Raw genomic sequence first — 13,129 nt, 5'->3', positions numbered from 1 at the left:
AAACTTAGGCTACTAGCCGAGCTGGAAAAAATGTATGGAGAAGAATCTGGGCTCAGCCCAGGATGATTAACAGTCCAGCTAACTCCCCCTGGGCCACAGCAGCAGAAGACCACATCGCATTCAGCAAACTAGAACAACTGAAGGCTTGACCTGTAACTGCATGATTGTATGCATTATCCTGCTCACATGATTGGCTGATTGTAATGTGTAGTTACATAGATTCCTATTAAAGTGGTTGGTTCTCAAACTGGGGGCCGTGGGGGCCAGATGGCGCCGGGGGGCCCACATAGAAATTCTAGAACATTATTTTTTAAAAATGTATTTTACCTGTATGTCAACCTTTGAACTATGATTTACATAAAAATGAGAAATATGAATAAAATAAATCAATTATACACAACACACTAAGGCACACACCAAACAGTGACATCTGCTATGCTGATAAAACCTAAGACTATTTAAAATAAGTTTTAGATAGATAACATAGTCTCTTTTGTTTTAATCTTGATGATTACGGCTTACAGCTCATTGAAATCAAAAATCCAGTATCTCAAAATATTAGAATAAAGAATTTATAATACAAAAATGTCGACCTGAGAAGAGCTCTAATCAGCTAATTAACTCAAAACACCTGCAAAGGTTTCCTGAGCCTTTAATCTCTCAGTCTGATTCAGTACACACACCACAATCATGGGGAAGATGAAAGTAAATGTTGCATTTCATTTGGAAATCAAGGTCCCAGAGTCTGGAGGAAGAGTGGAGAGGCACAGAATCCAAGTTGCTTTAGTCTAGTGTGAAGTTTCCACAATCAGTGATGATTTGGGGTGCCATGTTGTCTGCTGGTGTTGGTCCACTGTGGAAAATAAGAGACACCAGACTAAACAATGCAGACGAGCTGAAGGCCGTTATCAAAACAACACGGGCTTCCATAACACCTGAGCAGTGCCACAGGCTGATTGTCTCCATGCCATGCTGCATTGATGCAGTAATTCATGCAAAAGGAGCCCTGTCCAAGTACTGATTGCATAAATTAACATACTTTTCAGAAGGTTGACATTTCTGTTTTATAAATTCTTTATTCTAATATTTTGAGATACTGGATTTTTATTTCCATGAGCTATAAGCCATAATCATCAAGATTAAGACAAAAAATAAGGCTTGAAATATATTACTTCACGTGTAATTAATCTAGAATATTTGAAAGAGTGAAATATATGTGAAAGAATAATCCATGATATTCTATTTTTTCTAGATGTACCTCTCCCTCTCTCATATCTATCTATCTATCTATCTATCTATCTATCTATATATATATATATATATATATATATATATATATATATATATATATATATAAGAGAGAGAGAGAGATAGGTAGATAGATATAGATATAAGCAGTGTAATATTAATGTTTATAGTTAACAAAGAGATGAAACTCCTAAAGCTTCAAATAAATTCAGGGAAAGTACCGTTGTGGAGCAGGTAGCATTCTCCACAAGGGGGCGTCTTTGCTGCAGTATACTTCATGATAGACGATCGCACTAAGCACAGACAAATTTACGAGGTAAACAAGTCCTTATCACAACCAGGGGCGCCGCTAAGGTTTCCGGGGCCGCTGGCTAATTTGTACTCCGGGCCCCAAGCCCCCACCCCCCAATTATCTTTTCTTATTGCCACGTGTAAAAACAATCATTATCAATAAGCATAACAATTATTGCAAATTCAATAAGAGACTATAAAGAACTAAATTTGAACAGTTTATGAAATTAACTGAAATGATGCATTTATAACTATATACAAATAATTATACATACAATTCAAGTAATTAACACCATTGTACTCTCTCTCTCTCTCTATCTCTCTCTCTCTCTCTCTCTCTCATACACAGACACTATAGAAACTCTGGATCTCTTTATAAGCTGTTGACTTGTAATTTCTTATTCCCCTAGTACCAAGAACAATTAACTTTATTATTATTATTATTATTATTATTATTATTATTATTATTATTAATTGAGTGAATAATAAGTTTCACACAGCAGCAGCTCCAGAAAGAAAAGAATTAGCTAAAACAGTGACAGGATCATTGAATCAGTGAGTTGAACTTGAGAATCAAATCGGTTCTATTCGTGAATTAATCGTTTTATCAACGGGATTCTCCAATTCATTGAAATGAACCGACTCAAACAAACGATTCAGTCACGAATCGGACATCATTACAACACTTCTCTCATAAACTCACTCGGGACAATTAAAGCAGATTTATACGATTACATTAAATTTCGATCGATTCCTCACAGAAAGCTGTTGCAAGGCTTCGGAAAGGTTGAATATATACAACACTGGACTAGTTTTATTATCGCTTGGTGCTTTTCCGTCCTTTTTGAAGCTCAGTGCTCCATTACTATTGCTCGATTGCATGGAAAAACATACATTCCTGGAAATATTGTGCTCCAACTTTCAAGGAGAAACATCGGGGTGAGTAACTGATAGAGTTTCTATTTGATGTTAATTATAACAGCTTCATACATTCAGAATCGTAGCACAAAACAGAGAATATAAATCACCTTATTATTATTATTATTATTATTATTATTATTATTATTATGATTATTATTATTTAAAACTGGGTGAATAGCTGTCTTCCCCGTCTTTCTCTCTCCTCTTTTTCATGTTTTTCTTTCCTCTTTTGGTATCCCGGTTTTGTCTGCGCCATCTCTTACCATCTACCTGATGCATGTAACGACACACAACTGTGAAGTGTGGCGTTTCTGAATAATCCGCAAATATCATAAGGGGACACACACATATGCACTTGGCACAGTCTGAGGGCATTCATTATATCGTGCTTCTTAATAGATTATTATGCGAACAGGCCACTAAATACCAAAATCATACAGGGAATTATGGGGTCCTGCTGGGCCCCCAGGTCTGACCAGGGCCCTTAGAATCGTCCTAAACTTCCCCCATTACAGCCATGATAATAAGATGATAATAAAATAAGATACTGTCAGTAGACTTAAAGATTTATATTGAGTTAGAGAAACACCATACAATATTAAGCTTATTCCCTCAGACAACATTGCATTTTCTATGATCAACTTTGCCTTTGCATAGACGTTTTTTTTTTTTGGTGAAATATTACCAAATTTACAGATTAATTAATATACATGTTAATTTATAGAGGCCTAGTGGGAACGCTAGGACATGGCCTCACCTCCTCCAGCTTAAGCGCAATGTTCATGACTATTTCCTAATGAGTGTTAATTTTCTCATTAGGCACAGTCCCATTACTCCTACACAAACTGCGGAGGGAAAAAAAGGCAAATTGCACACCATAACACGTATTTGGAAATAATAATAAGTTAAGAACGATGACATAAAACGTATTTTTTTATTTTATTCCCCCTCATAATTTTATTTCCCCCTCATTTATATGTTGTTTTGATGAGAAATCTGATGCCAGTGATAATTATATACAACAAACTCTTGCATAATTCACAGCAATTTAACCAAAATAAGCGGCAACAGCATGGCTGATAAAGAACAGCAAAACTATAAATATGTAACATTGTACACAATGAAGAAATATACCGTCATCACGAAAATTAGCCTATTTATCCTTAGAACTCACTCTCTTTAAGTTAAAAGAATTTCCAAGCAAATAATAAAGAAGTCAATAAAAGTCTGTAATAAACAATACCACGCAGTACATACCCTGAGAGTGAAAAGAATATTTTAATTGTATTTTCACTGACGAATTTAAAAAAACAAACAAACAAAAAAAAAAAAACCACAGAAGCGTTTGGTTGCGGGAGAGGAGTGCAGTTTAAAGAGCCCAGTCTGTCAGAACAGCAGGAGCAGTAAAACGTTCAAACCCGCAAAGTCACAAACCCGCACACTGTCGCACTAAACAGTATGGTCTGTTTTGACACACTATTTATGTTGGGAATGTGCTGGTTTGAGTGTTTATAATAAAGCACGGCGTGTGAGGAGTGTTCACTGGGCCTCACGCTGCTCTGTAGGTGTTCCCGGTGAGTGCGGATCCGGGGAAACGTCGTGTAGTTTCCGTATGTGCTTCTTCAGGTCGAAGTTCCTGCAGAAGCCTTTGCCGCATGTGGGGCAGGTAAAGGGCTTCTTGTCGTTATGCGTGTGCATGTGGAAAGTCAGGTTGTATACCTGGTGGAAGGCTTTGTTGCAGATATTGCACTTGAACTGTTTCTCGCCGCTGTGCGTTAATTTATGATTTTTGTAATTGCCTAAAGGAGGGGAGCGAGAAGTAGTTTGGTTTGGGAATAATCCAGAATATAGGCTAATAATAATAATAATTATATATATATATATATATATATATATATATATATATATATATATATATATATATATATATATATAGCGTTTCCCCACATGCTCATGTAAATTCATAATTTGATAAATAAACTTTTTTTAAAAAAAGTAAAACACAAAGTTGATAAATTAACAAATGGTGGTGTTAATTACCTTTTTGGTGGAAACCCTTTCCACAGAATTCACACACAAATGGTTTGTATCCGGCGTGTATGCGCGCGTGTGTGTTCAGTGTGGAGCTCCGGTTAAATGCTTTCCCACACTGATGGCATTTATGCGGCTTTTCCTGTAAATAAACATGGGGGAATGAGAGATTACTACCAAGACTTTATTATTATTATTATTATTATTATTATTATCATAATCGTCATTATTATTATTATTATTATTATTATTATTATTATTATTATTATTATTATTGTATGATGATTAAAAAAATACAATTCAATCCTTCAAAGATTTTTGTTATGAAATCACATCTTATATACAATGGTGGTAATAATTAGTAGCTGCGGTTGATAATTTGACCATCACTGGACAGTAGTAACCTGCGGTGTTATTTGGATGGATTAATTAGCATTTCCGACGAGCGAAATCATTTGAACGAATAAAATGGATGAAATAAATGAAATGTTTTTCAAAAACATTTGTTGGTTTTCAAAATATCTACCAACACATTTAAAATAAGTGCTACTGAATGTATTAGCCGAATATAATTATGGGACCATAAAACAACAACAACAACAACAACAACAATAACAATAGCTAATAATAATAAGAAGAAGAAGAAGAAGAAGAAGAAGAAGAAGAAGAAGAATGAGAAGTACATTTTATAAGAACAGGACTTGAGTAAATATTAATGCTGTACCTGAGTATGAATAATTTTGTGGCGACAGAGTGTGCTTGCTTGACGAAATCCTTTGCCGCACACTTTACACACGAACGGTCTGGCTCCCGTGTGCACGGGCATGTGGCGGGTTAAGTTATAGTGCGCGTTGAACACCTGAGAATTTTATACAATTATAAATTATTGCGTTAAATTCTAAAATCATGCACTGAGACAGTCTGAAAGAAAATAAACAATGCCATCTTTAAATATTTAAAATACTTAATTTAGTAATGTGTATAATATAATATAATATAATATAAGATAAATACATGCAACCTTTAAATATAAAAGTACATGAAATAAATTCCTATTTATAAAATACAATTCTACATACAAAATCTTTAATATATATATATATATATATATATATATATATATATATATATATATATATATATATATATATATATATATCATAAATGATTTAAAACAAACATTTTTCCTACCTTGCCGCAGACTTCACAAGTGAACACTTTGGCTTTGGCTGGCGGAGAGCCGGTGTGTAACTTGGCGGAACTCTTGAACAGTTTCTCGGAGAGGATGTGCGCGCTCTCCTTCATGTAGTGCTGCAGCTGAGAGTGGGACAGCTCCTTCAGCGCCAGCGCTCCGGGGTAAGAGTCCAGGCCGTGCGCGCCTCTGCTTTTTTCCACCAGAAGGCTTTTGTGGCGAGAGTGTAACGGGGTGTTCAGCAGGTACGAGGCCACCGGGTGCAGGTTGAGCAGGGCGGCGGGCGGAGGCGCGCATGCGCTCTCCGCACAGTTCACGTAGCACACGGCGGCAGCGGCGGTGTGCACGGATGAGTGCGAAAGTACCCGTGGCCGGAAAAGTTTGTACTGTCCAATCGCCGGTGCTGCGTCCCGGTGTTCGCCCTTGGCGTTGGTGCCGACGCTCAGAAGCTCGCCTGCGCTGTAGGGGAACTCTGGCTCGCTGTGGCTCGACTCAAGTCTGTGAAGTTTGTGCGCGGGCTCGTAGGCGAGCGGCATGAGAGGCAGCACGCAGTGCAGCGGGGATGGAGGCACAGCGAGTGAGGCCCGTGTGTCGGTCTTTCCCGCGGCACTGTACTGCACGGAGTTCGGGAGAGACAGTATCGACTTGGGTTCCGGCGTCCTGGCCATAATCCGCTCGATCGAGAACGCCAGGGGTTTAGCGCTGGTGACCATACTTCCACCCGCCGTGGATGGTGAAGGGGTGCCGAATATCCCCGCCGGGGGGTACAGCGCGCTCTCCATCATCACCCTGGGACACGAGCGCCTCGTCTGGATCAGCAGCTCACTCGCGCGACTTGTTGCGGATAGAGTTTGATTCCTCTCACTGAGTCGAAAGTGAGGACATGATCGAACACGGCGGCCCACTGAGCGCACAACCACTCCGGTGATCACACACACACACACACACACACACACACACACACACACACACACACACACACACACAATCAGCGGCACTAAATAATGTCTATCCGGCCTTGCTCAACAGGGCACGATGGCCACTCTCACAACTACGGAGGCAGAAGGAAAAAAATCAAAGCAAATGAGAAGTGCAGGTAACAGCTCGATTTAGTTTCTGTCAATCCAAACACCTGCTCTCTCTTCCCCCTTGAATTTGTGATGCACTGCTGTGGGTGAGTAAACTCTCCGCGCGCCTCACTGCAGCTCTTTATCAGGAGGCGTCGCGCTCAGCTGGAAAGCGTTGGGCGAATCTCAGCTCCCCGCGCGCCTCTGCTCTGACATCACTCGCGCGTCTGACACGTCAAAAAATCTCAGCGCGTGCAAGACATGACCGGTGTATTGGCTTATAGGTCAGAGGCAAATCACACAACCGTTTGTGATATCAAATAATTATTAATGACAATCTAATTTTAACATACAACCTCTACAATTCTATAACATAGAATATATTACAATATATATCAGAATACATAGGCTAGTAATAATTTTTTTTTTATGATTAGTGAGTATGTGTCAATCTATTTAAAACGAAAACTCTTTTAAGCATTGAGCCTGATGGCGCTAGATTTAAATTCAACTCTGCCTTTACCATGCTAAAACTAATCTAGACAAACAAACAGACAGGCTGCATTATTCCTGACAATATTATACAGCCTACATTATAAAATGTTTTTTTTTGTCTTATGAATGGAATTCTCAAAAAAACAAAAACAAACAAAAAAAACAACAACAAAAAACCCCCCCCAAAATCCCTAATATTCTAAATTATAGGCTAGTGTAGACAAATCAAGCATTTCCTTTAAATAACTAACACAGTTTCGTTGGGCATTCAGGGTTAAATAAGATATCAGTCAGTAATAAATACTACAGAAGTGTGTGTGTGTGTGTGTGTGTGTGTGTGTGTGTGTGTGTGTGTGTGTGAGAGAGAGAGAGAGAGAGAGAGAGAGAGCATACAGTTTTCTCACGAGGAAACTGAAATGAAATCCAGCTAAAAACAACACCACCACTATACTATTATGCGACAGGTTAAAAAATGAAATGTGAAAAACTATTTGAAATGATAAAAAAAAAAAAACCTAGTAAGAAGTAAACATTCATTTGCCCTTTCGCATATAATATTACATTTTATACGAACTAATATTTATTTTAATGCTTAAAGCAATAATTGTCCTATTAAGTTAAAATGGTGTTTACATTTTCAAGGAGGCAATTTTACAGCTTCACTCATTTTACCAGGTCTAATGAGGCTGTTAAAGCGGTGGCAGATGGGTGTCAGATAGCCTGTAATTTACACAGTGCTTTCAGTTAATCAGTAGTCCCTCAGAGAGAGAGAGAGAGAGAGAGAGAGAGAGAGAGAGAGACGGACGGAAACGGAATCTTTCAGAACAAATTCTTCTTTAAGGCTGTTTGTAACCTTTAACTTTCTTTTCAGCACTAAAGCAAGGTCTCGAGCTCGAGTAGAGTTTCATGTCCTGCAGGTCCTCTTTTAAATCTCAAATTTAAAACTGGAACATGCCGTAAATCCTTTTGTTAAAATTAAATTTTTTTATCTAAAACAAATCTCCTTGCTTGCATTTTTTTGTGGGAAAATGCATCTCTTTAGCCCCAGGTCGAAATCTATAAATGAGGATACATCTTGTTCAGTGTTAACGTCGAGGATTACTAACCATTCAAATGAACATTCATTGTATTTAATATTACTGGGCAGGTATAACACACACGTGTAGTTATAATAAAAATACGCACATATACTCGTATGATATTAGGCTCTATATAGGCTATATAAAATGCTGAAATATTGTATACAATATTAAATAAAATATCAGAAATTAGTGAAAATGTTGTAGTTATAATAAAAATACAAAGTTATGCCTATATGATAGATTTAAGCCCATAATAATGTCAAAATATTTTATCCTTAGTATAATATGCTATAAAAAGATTTGATTATTTTTTCAACATAAACATGAAATAGCTGCTGATTTGTTAGAATGGACGGATGGAGATGGAATATTTCTGTAGCGCTAACTTGTAAACACCTTGAAGGAAATTGTCTCAGTGGAGAAACAGCAGTAATAACAGCATCAGCAACAATTGTGCGGTTATAATCCCGAAGCCCACGCATTTATCTCTCCAGCACTTCATTCAATTAATCCACCCTGCAGCCGGAGAGGACTGCTGTATGTTTGTGGCTGTGGTGCATGACTAAACACGCCGATTACTGAACAGAAATACTGACACTTTATTTTATTTTTATTTACAACTTTTCTGCTTTCGCTTCAGAGGAGAAAATACGTTTGGAGGGTCGCGAGAAATCGGAAATATGAAACGAAAGCCGAGAGTTGTTCAGTTTTAGCTGAAGTAAAGCGAGCAACAGGCTGATGGGAATGTGGACTGGGTCTCTGAGCACGGACTCAGCAGCATCCTCGTGCTAGTTCAAGGGGTTTTCCGTATGAAATGGCGGCCTGTGCAGCAGATCATTAGGACTATATGCTGATGAGCCAACATTTCGTACAGTAGAGGGCTCGTGACCCGAGGCTTGAGCTTCTCGGCCAGATGGGCGGTAGGCGGAGGGCGCAGGCTGCTCTTTTCTCCAGCCTGAGAGAAAGGCATACAGAGTGCACACAGAGACACGGAGAGACACACAGAGACACGGAGAGACACACAGAGACACACGGAGAGACACACAGAGACACGGAAAGACACATAGAGACACGGAGAGACACAGAGAGACAGCACAACTCTACAGCACTGCTTCACGCGCTAACACACTCAGCTCAGTCCGTTTCAAAACACATGGAAACTGGGTAGGAATCTTAACATCAGCGATCATCTGTTCTTATAGACAATCCCGCACAACACAACCCAATTACTACAGCATGATCTACAATATAACTCATATCATTAGAATAATTAGAATCCAATATCAGGTATTTTATTATATTTACAATATTGAAAAAAATGATCATAGGCTACTATACACACTTGTGCTGTATACGTGGCCCAAAATATTTATATACACTGATTGTTCATTTGAATGGTCAGTGATCTTGCACGTTCATACTGCACAGGATTAGTTTATTAGGAATGAAACATTCCCTGTCTGTCTGTCTACTTATTTCCCTTTTTTTGCTTTACACACATTATTTAAACATTACTTACTATAACCCTCTGCTAACTTTTCTCTATTTCTTTTTTGTGTGCTGTCTGAACTCGTGCTTGTTTTATTTCTTTATGTTTGCCAAACTTGCTCAGAAGGGCCTGAAAAGAGCTGTAAACTATACATATTTATTCATGGTAGTGGTGGAGTTAAATCTCAATCAGCCCACTGTGCCCTTTATTCAAATTAAAACTGAAATTCACACTGATAGGCTAGTAACTTTTTATTTATTTTTAACTGTTTCCTCCTATTTTAGCCCAGCATTTTAATAGTGATTTCAAATCACAGGATTTATTTGTGGCTTTTGTTTAGTGATGCATTTCCTTGTTCTGGATTAAAATGACCTAACAGGCAGGAAGGTGTGTTTAAAAAAATCTCAAATAAATCACACCCGATATTAACATTAAAAACACTTTTAATTCTAACATTTCAAACACACCTGTTCAAACTCAGGTGCACAAAATACAATATAAATATCTCTCTTTCTCTCTCTTTCACACACACAAACACACACACACACCTTACAATTAGGTGACATGTTCTCTCAAGTAAAACATAACTAGGCAACAGTAACATAGAGAAACATGTACAATTAACACAACTCATTGTTAATTCAATAGAAGAACTGGAGTTCATAATGTCACCAATTACATTCAAACACAACACTAGCATCTTATTCCTGTTTCAGACTTCGGACCTGCGTGTGCAATGTTCATGCCACAGTGTAAAGCGCATATAAGAACCTCCTTACATGTGGTCCCATTTGTACCAAAGATAAGACAAATACGTTTTGTTTGTTTTGTGTAGTTGTTCAGGGTTTTTTTTTTTTTTTAAACCTACATCTAGCATCAGCAGCAGCACCTCTAGTGTTCACAGTCATAGCCAGCTTTGTTGGACATTAATTTACTAAATCACTGAAATATAACAAAGATACAGACATATGAACCATCAGCAGGTGGTCGATGAACTATATTGTACAAGCACGCAGTAATAACAGTATAGTTATGCTTGGACGGAGGTGCTGTAGCATGGACAGAAATAGCTTTAGATTGGCTTCTCTCAGCAAAGTGTTTTACATAAAACATCTAACATGAAGAATCTGATAATGGACTGAAGTTAACCCTCCTCTTCGTCACTGTCTCTCATGCTGATGCCCTGCAGTCCGTCTCCCGCAGACACAGCGGCTGTGGCCTCCTCTATAGTGAGCCGATTGTAGATGGTCTCGTAGTTCTTGTTGTTCAAGGTGCTGTCTAGGACACCCTGCAGCCTGAAGTCACGGAAGGACTTCTGCAAAACAAATACACAAACAAGCCTCTAAAGACACTCTTCAATGTTGTCTTGGTCAAAACTGTTCTTTGATAGATGTTTTGCAGCAATAACTGAAAATTCTTGAAAAAAATGTTCGAGTTGGTATTACCTTGACGATCTTGATGAGGATTTTGAGCTGATAGACATGGAGCTGCAGGTCCAGTCTGTCCGTCAGCCAAACACACACTGCCTTCATGGAAGTGTTGTACCATTGCTAGGAATATAAGCAAAAAGAAAAGCAGAACCTTTACTTAGTGTTTGAGAAGAGATCTGGCAGGACATCATCTCCTCCAATAAAGTGAAGGAGTGGCTTATCAGAAAACTGTCATGAGCTCAAACTCACCATTCAGTTAGGTTTACTTTAAAATGATTTTATTTATTTATTATTATTGTTTACAAATGCCATGAGGATATTAAAGACAAAGTAATGAGGAAATTTCTTTTGGAGGTTTTTCTACCAATTGTAGAGAACACAAATCCATGTGTTTTTTTCCCCCCTCAACTCAACTTCAAAAGATGAATAGCGGACAACCTTCATATTGTAAACAGAATGCTGTAGTAGAATATTCTTAAAATCATGTTAAAATCTATGTCAATGATTAAAACCGTTCAAAACTACACATGGCAGATTAGAGTCAGGTGAACACCAAGTCATTGCTGCTTTCCTTTCGCACAAGAATAATAAAAGTATCATTGTAGCATTAAAAACATGTGTTTATTATAAAAACAGGAGAAAATGAAGAGCATGCATGTCCTCTGAAACTCATGTCAACAGCAAACACATCTCAGTGGCCACACACGCACGCGACACAAAGAGTTTGAAAACCCTTGATCACTGTGTGGAATAAATGTGATGTGACACTTGTGTCCTCTCCTCTCAACTACATCAGCCAATTATACTGCTGAGATGCTATAGTATATCTGTATTTACAGGTTAATACTGAAGAATGTACTGTATTTCATTATGAGTAACAGGATTGTTGCTATAGGTTGTTATAGGTACTGAACAGTAGCTGGTGGTGTTTTATTGGTTTGAGATGTGTATCTAGTTGTCATTGAATGATTTCTTATTGCTTTGTGAGTTGTCTGAATGCCTCTTTATGTCTCTGGAGTATCACTACATCACCACTATATGACAGATTCTGACATGTCACACTGACTTAATCAAATTACCATCTAACGATTATTATTATTATTATTATTATTTCACATGGATTTATAGCTGTAAATAGCTAAGAAACTAATATTAAATCAGAAAGCTTTTTGGTTAGAGCAAAGATCTTACTGTAAAGGAATAACACTTTGTTAAATAGTGCACATTACACTGCCCTGGGAAAAACAGTATTAAAAGTTATTGATCATATTACGGTCATTAGTAGATGCACTGACTTATTGACAAAATACCAGCTAATCCTCATAGGTCATGCTACATACACTCATCAGCCACTTAATTAGGAACACTTGTACTCATGCTCATTATCAGCCAATATTGTGGCAGCAATGCAATGCATAAAATCATGCAGATACAGGTCAAGAGCTTCAGTTAATGTTCACATCAAACATGGTTGTTGGTGCCAGCCAGGCTGTTCAAAACTGTTGCTCACTGTATGGGTTTTTTGTTGTTGTTTTTTTTTGTTTACCGCACCATTCTAAACTCTAGAGGCTGTTGTGTGTGAAAATCCCAGGAGATCAGTAATCTGAAATACTCAAATCTGGGCCCAACAACCACGCCCCGGTCAAAGACACTGTCCAAGATAATATTTTTAGTCATTCTGAAATTTGATGTGAACATTAACTGAAGCTCTTGATAACTGCATGAATGAGCTGGAGCACAGGTGTTCCTATTAAAGTGGTCAATGAGAGATACCACGTTTCATTTGGTATTTGAAAATAAATAAGCACACACAAAAAAAGTCAATTTCTATCCTCAAATTTTACAGATGTTTGAGATTTTTGAGATGTAGTGCGTGATCTGTG

At 37.9% G+C, this 13,129-nt stretch overlaps 2 protein-coding genes across 9 annotated transcripts in view; both read right to left on the bottom strand.

Annotated features, from left to right (window-relative positions):
* Positions 1–2,661: 2,661 nt before the first annotated feature.
* fezf1 (FEZ family zinc finger 1) lies at positions 2,662–8,009 on the bottom strand. Of its 2 annotated transcripts, XM_053641725.1 has the most exons (5): positions 6,029–8,009; positions 5,683–5,872; positions 5,216–5,350; positions 4,501–4,633; positions 2,662–4,259 (listed from the first exon to the last, which is right to left on the bottom strand). In XM_053641725.1, exons 1-5 carry the CDS (start codon positions 6,466–6,468, stop codon positions 4,000–4,002), a joined length of 1,158 nt encoding a protein of 385 aa, XP_053497700.1. In that variant the 5' UTR covers positions 6,469–8,009; the 3' UTR covers positions 2,662–3,999. The 2 variants fall into 2 exon arrangements, with proteins under 2 accessions (XP_053497700.1, XP_053497699.1); XM_053641724.1 differs by having other exon boundaries at positions 5,683–8,009.
* A 1,622-nt stretch (positions 8,010–9,631) lies between these two features.
* cadps2 (Ca++-dependent secretion activator 2) overlaps positions 9,632–13,129 on the bottom strand; it is a 137,736-nt gene continuing 134,238 nt past the window's right edge. For 3 of the 7 annotated variants that reach the window (XM_053642063.1, XM_053642062.1, XM_053642065.1), the window contains 2 exons: positions 11,262–11,366; positions 9,632–11,131 (listed from right to left, as the gene is read on the bottom strand). In XM_053642063.1, the coding sequence (XP_053498038.1) occupies positions 10,961–11,131; positions 11,262–11,366 (276 nt within the window). In that variant the 3' untranslated portion in view covers positions 9,632–10,960. The remainder of the gene's footprint in view (positions 11,132–11,261; positions 11,367–13,129) is intronic. The other 4 variants (XM_053642064.1, XM_053642066.1, XM_053642067.1 and 1 more) reach the window with 2 other exon arrangements.

Source organism: Ictalurus furcatus, chromosome 14, assembly GCF_023375685.1.
Source record: "Ictalurus furcatus strain D&B chromosome 14, Billie_1.0, whole genome shotgun sequence".
Classification (NCBI taxonomy): Eukaryota; Metazoa; Chordata; class Actinopteri; order Siluriformes; family Ictaluridae; genus Ictalurus; species Ictalurus furcatus.
Note: the sequence above shows the minus strand (reverse complement) of the source record. Positions and strands in the feature narration are given on the sequence as shown.